Here is an 18,693-nt window from a genome sequence, read left to right as displayed (position 1 = left end):
AATATAAATATTTATTCATTTTATTTCATTGAAACTACTTAATTATTTAAAAGTTAATTTAGTTATTTTGGTTTTTTGAAACAGCCCTGGCTGTCCTGGAACTTATTATACAGACTAGGCTAGCCTCAAACTAAGATATTCTGCAGGGAATAAAGGTATCCACCACCACACCTGAGATAAAAATTTATACTTTTTTCTGCTTCTCTCTTAGCTTCAGTGGTCAATACCTCTTTTAGCCAGTGTAACTCCAGGAGCTCCAGTCTGTCGGTCACAGCCTGTAGCACGTGGGTGCACTCCCCCAAAGCCAGAGCTTGGCTCTAAGTGCATCACATCGGGCTGTCCTCCCACCAACAAACTGACTCCTTCACTCTGGCTCTTCCAAAAAAAATTTTACATCAAGAATCTCAAGACTTGGTTTGGTCATGGTCATGGTTCATACTTTTAATTCCAGGAGATAGAGACCAGCCTGGTGTACAAAGTAGTTCAAGGCCAGCCAGGACTACACAGTGAAACCCTGTTCATTTAAAAAAGCAAGCTTGGTGTGATGGCCCACGCCTTTAATCCCAGAATGCGGAGGGAGGTGGATCTGTGAGTTCAAGGCCAGCCTGGTCTGCAAGAGCTAGTTCCAGGACAGGCTCCAAAGCTGCAGAGAAACCCTGTCTCAAAAAACCAAAATAAGATAAGATAAAATAAAATAAGGGCTGGAGAGATGGCAGAGAGGTTAAGAGCACTGACTGCTCTTCCAGACGTCCTGGGTTCAATTCCCACAACCACATGGTGGCTCACAACCATCTGTAATGAGATCTGGTGCTCTCTTCTTGCCTGTAGGTATACATGGGGGCAGAATGTTGTATACATAATAAATAAATAAATAAATAAATAAGTCTTAAAAAATATTCCCAGAGCTGTGTACAGTATCTGTAACGTCTATTCCTCGTGCACAAGATAGAGAGAGGATGGGGCCTGGGTAAGGGTGGAGATGGGCGCATCCCTGATATAAGACATCTCCACCCCTATCCAGGCCTGAACAATTACCCACATACGAATGTTTTGATTCAGTCCCCTGGGAAACGGGGTCAAAATGACCTCTTACCTCATCTGATCTAGCAACAGCTCTCCAGCCAATTATTGGTAATAGCCCTTTTGAATAAGCCAATCAAAACCCCCCTTGCTTCTGTGGCCTTCTCCTTTAAAAGTATCCTGTGCCAGCTATTCGAGGTCTCTCGGCTTCCCGAATGCTGGGGGACCCTGTCATGACAGAATTAATAAAATCCTCATGCTTTTGCATCGGCTGTGGTGTGTGCGATGGTCTCTGGAGGCGACTCCTCCTCAGTGTTTGGACGCTAGGGTCCAACACTGAAAAGGACTGTTCACAGCTTTAGAGCTGAGCTCCACCTAAAGGGCCTCTGAGCTTTCCCCCTCCTCCCAGTTTCTCCTCTCTGTTTTTTTGACACAGAGTTTCACCAGGTAGCTCAGGCTAATCTTTGATTTCCTGTATTCCTGCCTCAGTTTCCTGAGTGCCCAGATTACAGGATTTGACATCTTGCCCAGTTTGGGAAATGTTTCTTGTGAAACCCAAAGCCACACTGGACTTGCAACTGCTCAGGTCTAGCTTGATCAGACTTGAGGAGCCCTGCCAGCCTTCCCAGGAAGGCCGCCTGGAGGCGGAAGATGGAGAAGACGGGAGCTTTCACCTCACCAGGTCCCCTCCCATCTCTCCAACGCCAAATTTCTCTTTACAGAGAATTCCCCTCCCAACATCTGAGGAGGACGGGCGTATGTGTGGGAAGGGACAGCGGTTTTCTTTCCAAGGTGGAAGAAAACGGTGAGTTAGGCCAGGCATTGTAGTGAACACACAGAGACACACACTTCACGTACTCACACAGACATGCACACACATACATGTTTCTACCCTGTGGGCCCCAGGGATCAGATCCAGGTTGTTAGACTCAGCAAGTACCATCACTCACTGAGCCATCTCCACGGTCCTCCTCAGCCTGCCCCAAGTCTTTCCGATCAGGCACGAAAACCAAGGCCAGGAAAGGGAGCTGCAGCTGCAGTCAGCTAAGGAATCCGAACCAGTGTGGAGAACTCTGGTTTCTTCCTGTTCCCCACTCCTGGCGCTTTGGGAAGAGAAGTGGCCGCCCCATGGGGCCGGCGGCTGGAGGGGCTGGGTGCTGACTGCAAATGACCAGGGAGAATATTTTCTTACCTGGCTGAGCCCAGGTCTCTGCGGCTCCCCATTTCTTTTCTCCCCTTTGCCTCATAGGGAGACAGATCCCAGAAGCTAAAATCGTGGTTTCCAGCTCTAGTCTAGTAGTCCTTCGTGTGAGTTTCCAGGTGCCCTGTGCCGCAAACCCAGCGAGCCAGCGTTGGCTGGGCTCACAGTAGCAGAGCTGCCCATCAAAGCCTCTGCTTACTTTGTTTTAGACCAGGTCTCTTGTGGCTCAAGCTGGCCTAGAGACTCCTGTGGTTAAGGTTGGCCTTAAACTCTCTTTTTAAAGAAATCAGAGCGGGCTTGGTGGCGTACGCCTTTATTCCCAGCACTCGGGAGGCAGAAGCAAGTGGAAGATATCAGTGGGTTTGAGGCCAACCTGGTCTACAGAGCCATTTCCAGGAAAGTTATGTTGGACTCTAGCGTCCAAACACCGAGGAGGAGTCGCCCCCAGAGACCACCTCACACACCACAGCCGATGCAAAAGCATGAGGATTTTATTAATTCTGTCATGACAGGGTCCCCCAGCATTCGGGAAGCCGAGACCCTGAATAGATGGCACAGGCTACTTTTAAAGGGGCCACAGAAGCAAGGGGGGGTTGATCTTTGACTATTCTGATTGGCTTACTCGAAAGGGCTATTATCAATAATTGACTGGAGAGCTGTTGCCAGATCAGATGAGGTAAGAGGTCATTTTGACCCCTTTTCCCAGGGGAATGAATCAAAACATTCGTATATGGGTAATTGTTCAGAAACTGAGTACGTGCGAGTGTAGCTGTTAGGTCCTTGGTTCCCAGGGGAGGAGGGGAAGCTCTATGGCACAGAGGCTGAGAGGATTCAGAATTGTCTTAAAATCTTACAGTTAGGGCTACAGAGAAACACTGTTTCTGGGGGGTGGGAGACGTGTATATGTTTGGGTGTGTGCATATGGCTGCAGATGCCCACAGAGGTCAGAGACTTGGGGGTTCCCTAGAGCTGGAGTTAGAGGTTATGAGCCACCCAACTTGGGTGCTGGGAACAGAATTTAAAAGGGTCCTCTCTCAAATGCTGGACTGTTTCTCCAGCCCCTGACCTTGCTCCCAAGGGCTGGGATCGCACGTGTGGACCACCACGTCTGGATTCCCATCACACCTTTGTGCCACGTTGGTAGGCTGCCCCTGACTGGAAAAGTTGGTGTCATCTGCCTTTCCTGGTTCCCTAGGCGGACTCTAGAGCTTTGGGACAGGTCTTGGCTTGGTCCTAAAATATGGTGAACATGGAGACTTAATAAATTTTGGCTGTAATTTGGGGGATTTAAGATATTATGGTGATATAGGGAGACCTTTCTCAAAGAAAAAAAAAAGATATGATTCTCTAAGACCCAGGAAGCAAGAAACCAAGTCAGCTAAGCCACCAGCCTTCGGATCTCCAGGACCACCGGCTGACAGCACAGAACCAGGCCGGGGAGAGCCTCATCTTGAGGCCAGTTCTGAGGTGACTTGCTGGGACAGTTGCTGTTAAGGTGGGCATTAGATAGACTCCAGGAATGCTTAGGGTCAAGGCTGGCACCGACAGTCGGTCACTAAGGAGCCAAGCACTCAGAACATGCCTCCTGCCCTGGCCAGTGGGTCACCACCTGGAGTAACCAAACGTTATAATCCATGAACTGAGGTTGGGAAAACAGGGCAGCAGGGGAGGAACAGGGCCTGCTGTGGAGAGAGATCTCTAGGCCTTAGAGGCTGGTGGGTGGAGGAGCTGGGTGTGGGGGATTCTAGCCTGCCCCTCCCCCCCTGGGAGGCCTAGTCTGCGGGGCAGACGGCAGGTAACTGCATGACAAAGGTGTGTGATGGCTCTGTCTTGGGGGCAGAGAAGATGGGTGGGGTGGGGCACCTCTCCCCCTACCCTCCCTTAATCTGCCTGGGGGCAGTTCACGGCTCCCTTGTGAATCAGCACCAGCCTCCCACGTCTGTAGATTGTCAGACTAATCGATGGAAAATAACTACAATGAAGGCTTAGAGCTAGGAAGATGAGTGAGAAATGAAGGACACGGTGCAGACTCGGAAGGAAGGCCAGAGAGGCCCAGGGAGACTGCTCCTGCCACCGCCAAGCCCGACAACCCGGTCTGTCGAAGAAGGGGACCTCCATCCGTGCTCTGCGGAACACACACACACACACACACACACACACACACACACACACACACACACACACTTAGGACGTAATTTTAAAAAGTCTCTTAGAGAATAAGGTGAGGTCGTTGCTCATTCCAGTTATCCCAGCTCTTGAGAGACTAAGGCTGGAGAATTGCCCTGAGTTCAAGGTCAGTTTGGTATCTAGAGTTAGTCTCCAAATAATAAATGAACCATCGACAGAGGCTGCTGACTGCATCAGGAGACTCCCCAAGGAACACTCTGGCTCTCGTAGGCAGCTAGAGCCACTGACCCTAGCCAGCCGTCTCTCAGGCGGGGACAGGGCCCGGGCTCAGAACTCTGGTCTGGCTGTCTACACTGTGGGGTGCTTTGGCCCTGAGCCCTTTTGGGGCTGAGAGATCAACCCTGGGAACTTCGTTTAGGGCAAGGTGTCGGTGTCAGTGCAGACAGACAAACATCCTCCCTAGCAGACAGGCTCTCCGAGGGCTATTCTCTTGCAAACGTAACAAGCACCAGGCCAGCAACCGGGACCCTGGAGGATTCTCAGGCCCAGAAAATCCCTGCAGGAAAGCTAAGGGTAGGCTTCCTGCACCCCTCCTCCTAATCCCATCCCTCGGCCTGGGGAGCTGGGGGAGGGGTGGGTGAGGAACACCAGGACGAAGGGAAGCTGGGTACCCTTCTGAGTCTGAGGCTCAGTCTTTGAGGGATTGGAGAGAGATGCTGAAGAGCTCTGAGAGGAACCTGTGTGAGGGGCTGGGGCTGGGAGGGGGTTGGGGAGCAGGAAGTTGTCCCCAGGGGAGCCATCCAAGCCCATTCAAGGGTTGAGCACTTGTTTAGGGTTAGAGCTGCCCCCTCTGGGGACCCGGATTGTCCAGCCAAGGCCATTGTCCTGGCCCTTCCCCCCCCCCCCAGTCCCTCCCAGGCTTCTTTGAACCTGAAGTCAGATTTTTTTTTTCCCCTCTACACACCTATCACCCTTTGGGTTTCTCCACCCAGGAACTAGGCTGGAGGCCTGGGATGAGACGTGGGGGAGAGAGGACTAAACCCCTTGAGGAATGAGATGCCCAGGCCTTGACTGTGAGGGGATCGTGGGCCTGAGTGGAGGCCTCACAGTGGGGGGAGGGGAGTCCCTGATTGGCTTGTCATTAGCCTCTGGACAACTTAGGTTGCGAGATGTATGGGGACATTGCGGGTCGGGGCTGGGGGCCTGGGGATGAGGAACCTCTAGAGTCTGGAGGACTGAATGGGCATGGGGCGCCAGCCTCGTCCGCCACCTGCCCCCGGAGACAGGGTGGAATACTGGGCTTTCCCAGTTTCTGGAACCTACAATTCTAAATGGGTGGATGTCCAGCTGGTAGCACACTTATGTAAGTTGAAGAACTGAGGGGTGGCCCCAGAAATACTTGGGACAGGACATTCAATAAATGTTGGAGCCTTTGAGAGGATGGGGGGCAGTGAAAGGCGGAGCGGGACAGTACCAAGCGGCTTTGGGGTGGGATGGGGGAACCAAGCACTTGTTAACTGAGCAATGTGGAGGTGGTCAACTCCGAGGTGTTCGGGGCCCACGGTAGGTGTGAACAGACGTTGAGAGTTGAAAATGAAGGTTCCCCCCCCTGGGGTCCTGCCCTAAAGGTTGCTCCCTCGGGGTCGCTTCCAGACACAAGCGGGCACCTTTCGCCTCAGTTTCTCCCACCCCCTTGGCCCACTCCTCCACCCGTCCAGGGGGCGGGGCCAGAGGTCAAGGCTAGCGGGTGGGATTGGGGAAGGAGGGCGAAGGAGGGCGGGAGAGAGGTTTAAGCAGTTCCTAGGTGAGCCCTTCTTCCGTCAGGCCCCCGGCTTGGGGTGCCTGTCTTCCCTATGGCTGGACACCTGGCTTCGGACTTAGCCTTCTCACCCCCACCTGGTGGGGGTGATGGGTCGGGAGGGCTGGAGCCAGGCTGGGTGGACCCTCGGACTTGGATAAGCTTCCAAGGGCCTCCAGGTGGGCCTGGAATCGGGCCAGGGGTTGGGCCAGGCTCAGAGGTGTTGGGGATCTCCCCTTGTCCCCCGCCATATGAGTTCTGTGGAGGGATGGCATACTGTGGACCTCAGGTTGGACTGGGCCTAGTGCCCCAAGTTGGCCTGGAGACTTCGCAGCCTGAGGATCGAGCAGGAGCGGAGAGCAACTCGGAGGGGGCCTCCCCTGAGCCCGGCACTATCCGCCCTGGTGCCGTGAAGTTGGAGAAGGTGGAATCAAGTCCGGAGGAGGTAAGTGAGATCGGCCTGGGACGGTCGAGGGGACATGGCTGCGCTGGCAGAGGCGGCAGCGAAGAGAATTGGGAGCTTGCAGGACAACCTTCCTAGCAAAGAAGGGGGTTGTGACTGTCTATTCCTGAGAAGGACACTGTTTGAACTAGAAGCCAGAATTGCAAGGTCCGAAACTGGCCTGTATTGTTCCGGCCTGTCCTTATCATGTCGACGGTCACTATCTGGGCCTGACTGTGTGCCCCAGTGTTGGCCGGTTTCAGCTCCTTCTCCCACTGCACTTAGCCCTTCTGGGGACTTGGTCTCTGTCAGACCCAGGCCCTTGGCCTTAGGTTAAACATGGCTGGAGGGTGAAAACGCTTATCTTGGAGTTCTTGTTACTCCAAAGCTTGGGTGTGACTGACCGCTGATAGCTCTGGGCAGCGGGAGTCGGAGTTGGGTTCACCTTCAGTCAAGTTTACGGCTTGTCTGTCCTGCTTCTGCTGTAGACCCATGCTTGAGTGACCATTACTCTAAGTGAACACCCCGGCACCCCCTTGTAGAGAGCTGGAGGTGCAGATTTGATCCATTCAGCCCTACTTCCGTAAGTTGTAAACGGACTCAGGTAGGAGATGCTATCGCTATCTCTAGATCGTGCCGCGAGTGCACAAGCTTTGCTGATTGGCTGATGGCCTCCAGCAAGCCCTGGACGGGACCGCCGCAAAATGCGCGGCCGCCCTCGGAAGCAAGTGTAAGCAATTAGCCATCAGGGAAAGGTGAGCGGACGCTGGTGCCGGCCAGTATTAGCAATTAGTGAGTTCGAGGCTCCCTCCCCAAGTGCCTGTTTATGCATCATCTCGCATCCTCTTAGCTACCGGGAGCCCCCTGGGAAGGCATTAGTAGTTTATCTCAGGTCTTAAGTGGCCTTAATGAAGCAGGGAGCTTGAGCCGTGGTTTACTTTATCCCAGATCCACAAAGTAGGATTTAGAAAAGCTGAGGCGCCAGCTGAGCGAGGTTGGGGACGAAAGTCAGTCTGTTGGAAGGTGGTAAAATCTTTCTTCGTTGAAACACCTTCCGGAAGGATGTGCTACTGCATTGGGCCGTGCGTCGCTGGCTGCTGGGTTGACCAGCCTTAACTGGAGTATCTAAGACAGACCTGCACCTTCGCTCCTCCGACCTGCTCTGCCCTCCCCCCACTCCCACCCCGCGCAGGCTCACTTGCGCCACCAAATGACCGCCTCCTTTTCCATCTTCTGTTAGAGATAAATGCCTCCCGCCATTTTTGTTCCCGTTCACTCTGAGGCTGCCTCCGCTCTTTGGGAAGCGGGCTCCACTGGCCATCCCATATCCCTCCCCACCTGCCAGGGCCTTAGTCGGGCTTTTAGTTTTCTTTTTTTGTTTGTTTTCCCGAGACAGGATTTCTCTGTGTAACCTGGCTGTCCTGGAACTCACTCTGTAGACCAGGTTGGCCTCGAACTCAGATCCACCATCCTTTGCCTCCCGAGTGCTGGGATCAAAGCCGTGTGCCACTAACCGCGCGGCTTATTTCGTTTTTTTTCCAGACAGGGTTTCTTTATGTAGTCTTGGCTGTCCTGGAACTCTGTAGATCAGGGTGGCCTCAAACTCACAAGAGAGCTGTCTGCCTCTGCCTCCGAGGGGAGTGCTGGGGTTAAAGATGCACCTCCCAGCCTTAATTTTAAAAACAAACATTTGTTGTGCTCGCAAGCTTGTCACCGTGCGTCTGTGGGCATCAGAGGCCGTCGTCTCTACACTGCTTATTCTGGGGATCAAGCTCAGTTTGTCTGGTTAGCACCAAATCCGTATTTTAAAATGTGTGGTAATGCCTTAGCTTCTGACGCATTGTCTACCATCTTAAATCGACTTGTCATCTGCACAGGCTGCTACCCTGCCCTCCTGGCTTTCCACAGCTCATCCCTTAGCAAGGGTTCTTTTTTTTTTCCTCACACATTGGACTGTCAGCTCACGAGAGCAGGGCATTTGCCTGCTTTGTGAGGTGTGTGGTTTCTAAAGGAACTCTCCAGCGTGGTGGATCCTGTTATCCCCAGGGCTTGAGAGACCAAGGCAGGACAGCTACCTAGCAAGTCCCTGTTTCAATATCTCCACTTGTACTGTGTCAGTAGTTTGGAAACTTCAAAGCAAGCTGCGAGGGCGTGGAGTTTGGAGTCCAATGGACCTGGTGCTCTTTATTTCTGCCGTCCTCCTGCCTCTGTTTCTTGAGGGCTGGGATTACATGCAGGGATTACCTGGCTCTTTCTGTAGTCTTTCCTAATTTTTTTTTTTTTTGGTTTTTCGAGACAGGGTTTCTCTGTGGCTTTGGAGCCTGCCCTGGAACTAGCTCTGTAGACCAGGCTGGTCTCGAACTCACAGAGATCCACCTGCCTCTGCCTCCCGAGTGCTGGGATTAAAGGTGTGCGCCACCATCGCCCGGCTCTTTCTGTAGTCTTAAAACTTACTAAAACTGGGGTCACATGTTGCCAGTGGGGGCTGTTCTGGGATGCTCGACCTGTACTCTAATGCAGGGGACCCTGGGTAGTGTAGGTGACGGTTGCTAGGGATAGAGAGCAAATGACATCAGCAGACCGGTTTTTAGTGGGCAGCCTGAAATGCTGAGGTCTGGGGATCCCAGGGGCGGAGATTGACAAGTCCTCTTTCTTACTGCAGTCCCAGGACATGAAAGATCTGCAGAAGGAGCTAGAGCAGTTTGCCAAGGTGCTGAAGCAGAAGAGGATCACCTTGGGGTACACCTAGGCCGACGTGGGGCTCACCCTGGGTGTTCTCTTTGGTGGGTTTTCTTCTGCATGTTCTGACCCCACAGCCGTCACAGCTCTCAATGTAGTTGCAAGGGGAAGGGTGTTTTAGGGGCTGCCTCTCGTTCACCTGTGTAGAGGGAGATTAGAAACTTGAACTGCCTCTGGGAAGAGGTGGGAGCTTGCGAGGAGGGGTCTTGGAGGCCCTGCACGCTACCTTACTTCCCCTTTGGCCTGCATGGCTCCCCAGGAAAGGTGTTCAGCCAGACCACCATCTGCCGCTTTGAAGCGCTGCAGCTCAGCTTCAAGAACATGTGCAAGCTGCGCCCCCTGCTGGAGAAGTGGGTGGAGGAAGCCGACAACAACGAGAACCTTCAGGAGGTGAGCTTCACGTCACCCCCCCACCCCCCCATGATGCGCAGGCACGCACAGTGCCTTCCTCCCAGGTACCAATCCCACCGGTTCCTTCCATTCATCATCGCTTGAAACGCTCCCTCTCCGACCAGAGATGCAGTTCTGTGTCTTGTGGTTGTTTCTTCCCCCGCTTCTAGTGCTGAGGATTAGAATCCAAGGCCTTAATATTTGCTATTCAGTTTCTCTCTTCCTGGGGCCCCCTCATCCCAGGTTTAAGTCTGATGTAACTCCCCAAACTCCGTTCTGCTGAGAAAGGCCCAGAGATTTAATCTAGGTCTCCCCCACCCCGTCCAGGATTCTCTTTCATTATAGTATTCCCCTTCTCTGGGGTCACATCCAGTCAACACTCCCATAGCTATTTGCTCCCTGACAACCCCTTCCGCCCATGTCCAGATATGCAAAGCGGAGACCCTGGTGCAGGCTCGAAAGAGAAAGCGGACGAGCATTGAGAACGGCGTGAGGGGGAACCTGGAGAGCATGTTTCTGCAGTGCCCGAAGCCCACCCTACAGCAGATAAGCATTATCGCCAAGCAGCTCGGCCTGGAGAAGGATGTGAGTGGTACCTGGGTCCCCATTCTCTTTTCCCTACCTCTGGCTTCGGCACCCGCGAGCTGATGCCAATCTTCTCTGTGCCATCCTAGGTGGTCCGGGTGTGGTTCTGTAACCGTCGCCAGAAGGGCAAACGATCAAACGCTGATTATTCCCAACGAGAAGAGTATGAGGCTGCCGGGTCCCCTTTCCCAGGGGGCCTGTATCTTTTCCTCTACCCCCAGGGCCCCATTTTGGTGCCCCAAGCTATGCGAGCCCCCACTTTACCACACTCTACTCTCCAGTGCCGTTCCCTGAGGGTGAGGCCTTTCCTACTGTTCCCGTCGCTGCTCTGGGCTCTCCCATGCATTCAAACTGAAGCCCCAGCCCTGCCTGGGGATGAGGTGAGCTGAGGCGAGGGGGAGAGAGAACCTGGAGCCACCACAGCCTTGGGGTGAAGCTCCTTTACTGAGGAGGGGTCGCAAGCACAAAAAGGGTGGGGAAGATGAAGTTCAGTGATGCTGTTTTGATTGTGAGCCTGTCACTCATTTTGTTCTTAAATAAAGCCTGGTACACACTGGATGGCTAAACTGCGTCTTCCTTTAGTTAAAGCTAGTCTGGGGATAGAGAAATCCAGTAATGGAGCCTCATGCCCAGGCAGTCCTCAAATAAAAGCGCTTGCAAACTCTTGGGTTATGAAAAGCCAAAGGGATAGCTGGGATTGGAACTCAACCTACAGAGCAGAGTTTCTGTGTAGCCCTGGCTGCCCTGAACTGGAACTCAAGATCTACATGCAGTTGACCACCCAAGTGCTGGGATTCAAGGCGTGCCTCGCCATGGCTGGCCTAAATTGTTAGTTTTTATATTTTGTTTGTACAAGTGCATTTGGGGCTTGTTTTATTTGTGTAAAGTGTCACTGGATCCCCGGGAACTGTAGGTTCTGGGAACCGAACCTGGGTCCTCTGCAATTTTCCTAGACAAGGTTTCTCTTGTGTAGCCGCGCTGTTCTGGAACTCTGTAGACCAGGATGGCCTCTGCCTTTATAGAGCGCTGGGATTAAAGGCTGTCTATCTGTGGCTCTTAGCTGCTAACTGCTGGGTTAGCATCTTTCCCACCTAAAAAAAAACAAGTCTCAAGCGGGTTTTTTTTTTTTTTGCTGTGTGTCAGCCCCACTAGAACTCTTGGCCTCTGCCTCCCGAGTCACGGGATTAAAGAGCATGTGCCACCACTGCCCAGCAAAGATTTTATTATATATGGAGTGTTCTGGCTGCATGTCAGAAGAGAGCACCAGATCCCATTATAAATAGTTGTGACAGGTGGATCTCTGTGAGTTCGAGACCAGCCTGGTCTACAGAGCTAGGCTCCAAAGCCACAGAAACCCTGTCTCGAAAAACCAAAAATAAAAAAAAAATAAATGGTTGTGAGCCACTAGTGGTTGTGGGAATAGAACTTGGGACCTCTGGAAAAGCAGCTCTGAGCCATTTCTCTGGCCCCTCCTTTTAAAGAAAGGACCTTGTGTAGACCAAGCTGGCCTGGAACTCATAGTATGCTTCCACACTCAACATTAAATCTGTGTGTGTGCCTTGAGTGCCACAGCACGGGGACAATGCGTGAACATGGGTCCTGTGGCTCAAGCACGGTCATTGGGCTCGGTAGCCAGCGCCTTCACACACATGTCATTCCCACGGGTGCTTCTGCTGCAGGGAATTCCTTCTCACACCACACCACGTGAAGGCTTCCCAGCATTTGGAAAGCGGGCTTAGACTCAAGGATAAATACCCCCATGTGGATGAAGCAAATTTATTTTTATTTAAAGGCAAAGCTCTGAAAAGCCAGTCACAGAGACCCACCCAGTCAGCTGAGGCGCTAGCCATGGTATGAGGAAGCCCTGGGGTGGCTTCTGGTGATGGTTGCTCCAGCAGCAGGTAACTCTGGTGTCCATGGGAACGAGGTGTGATTCCTTGTTACTGGGCATTCCAGCTCACTGGGAACTTGGCAGCAACAGCTTTGGCAGGAAACCATCTTTTATTTTGTCACCTCAGCCATGAGGGTTCTTCAGCCTTCAGTCGGAGTCTATGGCAATGGATTTTTCCTGTGCTCATTCCCTCCTTTGGAGAAAGGAGATATTTCTCAAGATCCATTCTTTTCCAAAAAAATGAATGTTTTGCCTGTATATATGTATGTACATGTGTGTCTGGAGGCCAGAGGCCAGCAGACGTTGGATCCCATGGGACTGGGGTGATCTGAGCAACAAGCGCTCTTGATCACTGAGCCATCACTGCGGTGTGAGTTCCACTTACACTATCACTGCCCCTAAACCGGAGGAGCCACATCTGTGTCCTCTGGCCTGCAAAGCCCAAGGTGTGAATCCAACACGGCATCCTGGGTGGCCAATGCAGGTTACGAGGTACCGGACATCACCGCCATTCCAGGCTACTGTCTTGTGGGTGGCCGCAAAGGTGCATGAGGCTCCCTACTTTTTGATTTTTCAAGACAGGGTTTCTCTGTAGCATTGGAGCCTGTCCTGGAACTAGCTCTTGTAGACCAGGCTGGCCTCGAACTCAGCAATCCACCTGCCTCTGCCTCCCAAGTGCTGGGATTAAAGGTGTGCACCACTGCCCAGCTAGGGGCTCCCCACTTCTAAGGACAGTGGGAGTCTGGGAGTGTTCCTGAGTATCTTGTAGTCTAGACCTCGCTAGAGCGGCACCACAAGGGGCTCCAGGCCTGTGGGAGGCAGGGACTTGGAGGGTAAGGGGTGCCAGCAGAGTCCATGCCTAACACACAAGGTGACGCCTGGAACCCCAGCAGGACAGATCAGTTTCCATTCTAACTGCCCTGTCCTTTACTTGGGGAATTTGAGGCTAGCCTGGGTTATACAATGAGACCCTTTCGTCAAAAGCAAACAGGGTTAGAAAGATGGCTCAGCTGATCTTCCAGAGGATTTGGGGTCTAGTGACCCACCAGTTCCAGAGGATCCAAAGCCTTCTGGCCTCAGGGTACTGCATACACGTGGTACACAGACATCCTAAGTTGACCTGCTTACTCTAAGTTTTTGTTTTGAGGCGGGGTCTCTGTATGGGTCAGGTTGGTCTCACACTTGGCAATCCTGTCTTCTGCCTCGACTATCCAGTGCTGAGATTGTGGTGTTTTATGTATGTGATGGGACGCCAATCCTGGGCAAGTCAGGTGCATGCTAGCCAATGTCTCAGTGAGGCATTCCTGTGCCCCACCCCCTAGATTCTAGTTCTAACCCTTACTTCTGCAACCTCACACACATTTCCTGCATTTACGGATGAAAGCTAAGCCGGATGTTATCCCTGTACCTCTCATCCCTGCCTTCTAAGTCTTTATAAAAAGGAGTCTAGGGTGTGAGGTGTAGACAGGCTAACACTGAGGACTCAACTTACCCACTGGACACCAGAGCCGCTTTCTCCATGCGGAGCTTCTTCCTGGGCTCCATCAGGACGGACAGGGGGCACAGGGAAGCCTCGCTCTCATCATCTAGTTCTGCCAACACTCTGTGAGCCGATTTCCTCCGGTTCCTTGTGGGCGGAGCAGATGAAGCTCCCACTTCCCCAGGCCGGGTGGGAGCAGCCAGGCTTTGTGGTCGGCCTCCACCCCTGGAGAAGGTGAGGGGCTGGGGCTGCAACTTGCTGAGGCTGCCGATGGAGTTGAGGATCAGTGTGGCCTTGGGGGCAGAGGAGAGGGTGCTGAGTGGCCGCTGGGGCGCCCCCTGAGGGGGCACCATGGGCTGGAACCCGGCCCCAGCTTCTCCCCTGGACCGAGGGACAGTGATGGCAGCGAAGTCCTGAGGTTTGACCCGGACTTGTTGGAACATGAAGTAGAATTCCGAGGGGCTGGTTCCTGCTTGCCCTTCAGGGCCAAAGGTCAGAAGGTCACCATCGTTCAGCTCCAGCCTGTGGCCTCTTGGGAGTCGGACATTATTGACCAAAGTCCCTGTTGATGGTGAGGCACAAGACAAGTGACAAGTATGGTGACCTGGTCATTTGGTTTTCAGGGGAGCACCGAGGAAAGTCCCATGAACGGGAAGTTTTCTCGCTGTGTTCCTACTTGAGCGGATCTACCCCTAAACAGCTCCCACTTTTTTTTTTTTTTTTTGGTTTTTCGAGACAGGGTTTCTCTGTGGTTTTGGAGCCTGTCCTGGAACTAGCTCTTGTAGACCAGGCTGGTCTCGAACTCACAGAGATCCGCCTGCCTCTGCCTCCCGAGTGCTGGGATTAAAGGCGTGCGCCACCACCGCCCGGCCAGCTCCCATTTTTTTGCGACAGTTTTAATCTGTCGTCTAGACTGGCCCAGAACTCACGACCCTCCTATCTCAGCCTCTGGAGCGCTGAGATCACAGGGCGCGTGCATACACACACACACACAGAGCCATACTTGCCCCCTGCTGTCCTTTTCCTTGACAGTAAACGGTATCAGCTCCAGCTACACGTAACCACTGGCCCGTAACAGCAAGCGCTCACGCTTACTGTTGGCTGTTACAGACCAATGCTGAAAACCCCAGATGAGGCTTCTCCAAACCTTGCATCTGACCTAATAAAAGGAAACTAAGAACTGGAGATAAAAGAACTGTGGACTTTTGAGGCTGCCTTGGGCTGGGTGGAACACTGCCTTCACGGGAACAAGTCTGAGCTTAGTCCTACAGTGTCCAGCTGTGACGCTTTACCGATGACACCCCAGCGCCTCCCTCCTAGCCCAGCGTGAGCCAAAACAGCCGAGCAGGTTAGTCCTGGGAAGAGCTGACTGCACAGCTCTGGCGGGCAGACCAGACCTGATCCTGCTTGTCTGTTCACGGGACACTGACACTGGGGCTGCCTGCTCACCGCTTACCTTGGCTGCTGTGGTCCTCCAGGCTGACCCTCCAGTCGTCCCCTTGGAGCTCAGCATGCAGCTCCGCATGGACCCCAGAGATGAGGCCCGGCTCCTGCTGGGGCCGCAGGGCCACATCACACAGGTCAGCCCTGCAGCCCAGCCGGTAGGTGCAGCCCGACCTGGATGGGGGGTGGAAGGTGTAGAGATCACCGCCCCTGCCGCCCCCTATGCGCAGCAGCTGGAAGCAGGGCAGCATCGGGGGTGCTCCCTCTGCACCACTTCTGCCACCTCAGCAGCTCATCACCGCCCCTGCTTCTGGGCCACGCACCGCGGGCTTCAGTTCAGTGCTAAGTAACGTCAACAGCTGTACCGTGGGCAATGCCAACTTGAGAAATAACAGATTCAGGGAGCCAGAGGCGGTAGTGGCTGTCAGGACGAGACTTAAAAAGCAATTCCAGTAAAGTCCTGATGAGACGCAAAACCAGGAAGACGTCCCGCGGGACCTCGGGGGAGCCGGATTCTCGGGTCGCAGAGCATCCGGGGAGGCTTTAACAATCTGTGCAAGGCAAAGCTACTTTAAGCGGCAGCTGGGAACATGCAGACGGGGTGGGGAGGTCCTGCGACACGAAAGTGCGTGCGGCACGGACGTGTCTCCTCAGCTGTAGCCCGGAGCCGAGAAACTTCCTAATCCAGGTGGAGCACCCCTTCTGTCCGCCCCCGCTCTTCGGTCCCTCGAGGGAAGAGAATCCGCTGTCACCCACAAAGCGCGGAGCAGACAGGTCCCTGATACTGCAACAAAGTGGATCTCACCGTTTCCTTTTTCGCTTGCGGGGTAAACTGAGGAAGGGACTCCACACCCTGCGCCCCTCGCTCCCGCTGCGGTTTGACAGCCAGGAAGCCGCCGGGAGGGCGCGGCTTAGGCGCGCGCGCCGCGCAGACTCCTCCTTCAGAATTCCCGGGTCCAGCTTCGCGCCTGCGAGCCCGCCTTCCCCCTCCGTCTGCTTCTGATTGGCCATCTGAGTTGCCCTCTTCCGTTCTACTGGATGAGGCACAGGGAGGGAGCTGTTTCTCTCCCGCCCTCCGCCTTTTCTGATTGGCTTACACGTTTTCCCGGGTTCCCGGGGTGGGGTGGGGCCATCAGGGCGCGGGGAAGTCCTTAGGAGTCAGTGTGCCTGCGCGCACCTTTCTTCTTCCTCCTTCCGGCCAGGAGAAATGGTGCTTTAGAGCATTTAGAACAGCCCGCCAACCCACCCGCCTCGCGCATGCGTGATCGGGGGTGTGAAGCCTCGACCGGGAGCTCTGAGTAAGGGGCGTGGCAAGAGGGCGGATCTCGCGCCGGGTAAGGGGCGTTCGGCCAGAGTCGGTTGGGGGCGGAAAGGGTCTGAGAGGGGGTGCTAGGGTGGGTGGACGGGGTCCGCAGGGGAAGGGGGTGCAGGAGCCCGGAAAACAAACAGATGAGGGGGGCGAGACAGCCTTAGCGCTCAGGGTGCTCAGGGGGATGCGCCAGGGGTGTGTGCAGGAGAGGAGAGGGGAGACCGGAGGACAGGGAGCGCAGGATAATTTCGTCCAGAAGGATGCAGACTAGAACTAAGAGAAGAAGCCTGTAGAATCTCTGGATTGCGTGAAAACAAACAACAACAGCAGCAACAACAACAACAAAAAAGACATTTGAATTCGGATGGGAGTTGGACAAAGAAGATGCTGTAGGGCTCCGAACAGAGACGGGCTTCGGGAATGGAAGCAGAGGGGATGGGGATAGAGAGAAACTGAGGCCGGTTACCGAGAGGCTCCGTTGAGATAGCAGGAAGCTGGGTTCCCGGCAACGGGCTCTAGGCTGCTTCCGTTCCCCGGGGATCCTAGGGAAGCCACTTAACCCCATATGTGGCCTCATTCTTCTGGGGCGAGGCCTTGGGCTAACGCTTTGAAAGGAATTGACCCAGAAATCATGGCTCGTTGGTACCTAGATGGGCTTCCCAACATCCCTACAATTCCATGGCGAGAACTGTGGAGACCGGGCTCCCTACGGGCCCTCTCACCTCCAGCCCTGAGCTGCAGGGACCGTAGACCCTTAAGGAGGAAGGTAAAGCACCACCCAGAATCCTGTAAGTAGAAGCAATCTCCAAGGCACCCTCTGGCCCCCATCCCAGTACATTTACCTCATGGTTGTTGCCTCGTTCGTTCCTTAGGAACGTGATTGGGACAGGCAAGTGGTTTGGTTTTCACCTGCCTTCTTAGGGAAGTAGGGAAAGAGAAGCTTTGAGCCCTGTGGGTCAGTCAGTAACTTTAGTATTTTATCACTTTGTTATTATAGGACTTTCTCTTTGGAAGGTGGCCTGAGAACTGAACTGGAGTGTCCTTGTTTCTCCTATTGTCCAGGGGAACGTACGCGCCTGGAGACACGATCCAGAGGCTTCAGATAAGACAGAGATGTTGCCACCTTCAGGTCAGTGAGGCCAGTCCAGGAGGCTGGGGGTCTCCTCTCTCGCTGAGAAACTGACAGTCTTTTTACTCTTGTGATCCCCTCAGGTTTTGCTGGGCTGGTTCCTCCCTCTCACTTCCAAGCTCGGCCCCTTCCAACTCTGCCAAGAATGGCCCCGACCTGGGCTTCCGACATTCCCCTGGTCCAATCCAGGGCTGGCCAAGGTGTCGTTGAGAGGCGGTTAGACACTCAGAGGCCTACGGTGACCATGTGGGAACAGGATGTTTGTGGAGATGGACAGGGGACAGGGCGGAGAGGCAGGTAGGGGTCGGACTTGCTAGTGATCCTTTGTACACACATGCCTTTATTTCAGCCCTTGGTTCCATAACTTGTGTGGTTTTTCTGTAGGCGTTGTTGGTGCCTACAATGCATATACCATATGCACTGGGGATAACAAAGAGAGCCCTGGACTTGAATTCCCAGCTACCAAGGAATGTAACTGTCTAAGGGAGGAGATGGGTGGGTGGCCCAGAAGCTGTTGGGAAACGAGATGACACGTAGCTTAGACATGCTGACCCGGTACCGTGTTCCATACTGCTTCTTATGGAGTAGTTAGAAAGGTGGCTCAGAGGTTAAGAACACTGGTTGCTCTTCCAGAGGTCCTGAGTTCAGTTCCCAACAACCACATGGTGGCTCACAGCCATCTACAATGAGATCTGGTGCCCTCTTCTGGTGTGCAGACATAGATGCAGGCGGAATACCATATACAAAATAAATAAATAAATAAATAAATAAATAAATAAAATCTTTAAAAACAACAGATTTCAGCTGAGCTCACATCTTTAATTTCACCACTTAGGAGGCAGAGGCAGACAGATAGATCTCAGTGAGTTCAAGGCCAGCCTGGTCTACAGCCAGTACTGTTACACAGAGAAACCCTATCTTAAAAAAAACAAAAAGTCCTTTACAGGATTATGCCTCTGCATATGGCTATGCTCTGAATATGTGTTTTAAGATTTTATTTTTGAAGCTGGGTGGTGGTGGCGCACGCCTTTAATCCCAGCACTGGGGAGGCAGAGGCAGGCGGATCTCTGTGAGTTTGAGGCCAGCCTGGTCTACAAGAGCTAGTTCCAGGACAGGAACCAAAAAGCTAAGGAGAAACC

At 53.5% G+C, this 18,693-nt stretch overlaps 3 protein-coding genes across 9 annotated transcripts in view; 2 read left to right on the top strand and 1 right to left on the bottom strand.

Moving 5' to 3' along the window:
- The first annotated feature begins 6,201 nt into the window (after positions 1-6,201).
- Pou5f1 (POU class 5 homeobox 1) lies at positions 6,202-10,657 on the top strand. The gene is given in 6 exon segments (XM_005372487.2): positions 6,202-6,591; positions 9,251-9,371; positions 9,587-9,717; positions 10,144-10,302; positions 10,392-10,497; positions 10,500-10,657. Coding segments are annotated over 6 exon segments (1,065 nt in total).
- A 1,458-nt stretch (positions 10,658-12,115) lies between these two features.
- On the bottom strand, positions 12,116-15,999 carry Tcf19 (transcription factor 19). 2 transcript variants are annotated; one of them, XM_026777864.1, is made up of 4 exons: positions 15,922-15,999; positions 15,130-15,667; positions 13,686-14,235; positions 12,116-12,386 (listed from the first exon to the last, which is right to left on the bottom strand). In XM_026777864.1, the coding sequence occupies exons 2-4, from the start codon at positions 15,365-15,367 to the stop codon at positions 12,377-12,379; spliced, it is 798 nt and encodes a 265-aa protein (XP_026633665.1). In that variant the 5' UTR covers positions 15,368-15,667; positions 15,922-15,999; the 3' UTR covers positions 12,116-12,376. The 2 variants fall into 2 exon arrangements, with proteins under 2 accessions (XP_026633665.1, XP_005370823.1); XM_005370766.2 differs by lacking the exon at positions 12,116-12,386 and having other exon boundaries at positions 13,682-14,235.
- A 317-nt stretch (positions 16,000-16,316) lies between these two features.
- The window catches only part of Cchcr1 (coiled-coil alpha-helical rod protein 1), a 13,582-nt gene continuing 11,205 nt past the window's right edge, over positions 16,317-18,693 (top strand). For 3 of the 6 annotated variants that reach the window (XM_026777833.1, XM_005370764.2, XM_026777836.1), the window contains exons 1-3: positions 16,632-17,191; positions 17,488-17,554; positions 17,638-17,851. In XM_026777833.1, the coding sequence (XP_026633634.1) occupies positions 16,991-17,191; positions 17,488-17,554; positions 17,638-17,851 (482 nt within the window). In that variant the 5' untranslated portion in view covers positions 16,632-16,990. Of the gene's footprint in view, positions 16,451-16,631; positions 17,214-17,422; positions 17,555-17,637; positions 17,852-18,693 lie in introns of those variants that run through there. The other 3 variants (XM_013355047.2, XM_026777834.1, XM_026777835.1) reach the window with 3 other exon arrangements.

This window comes from Microtus ochrogaster, unplaced genomic scaffold, assembly GCF_000317375.1.
Source record: "Microtus ochrogaster isolate Prairie Vole_2 unplaced genomic scaffold, MicOch1.0 UNK87, whole genome shotgun sequence".
Lineage (NCBI taxonomy): Eukaryota > Metazoa > Chordata > Mammalia > Rodentia > Cricetidae > Microtus > Microtus ochrogaster.
Note: the sequence above shows the minus strand (reverse complement) of the source record. Positions and strands in the feature narration are given on the sequence as shown.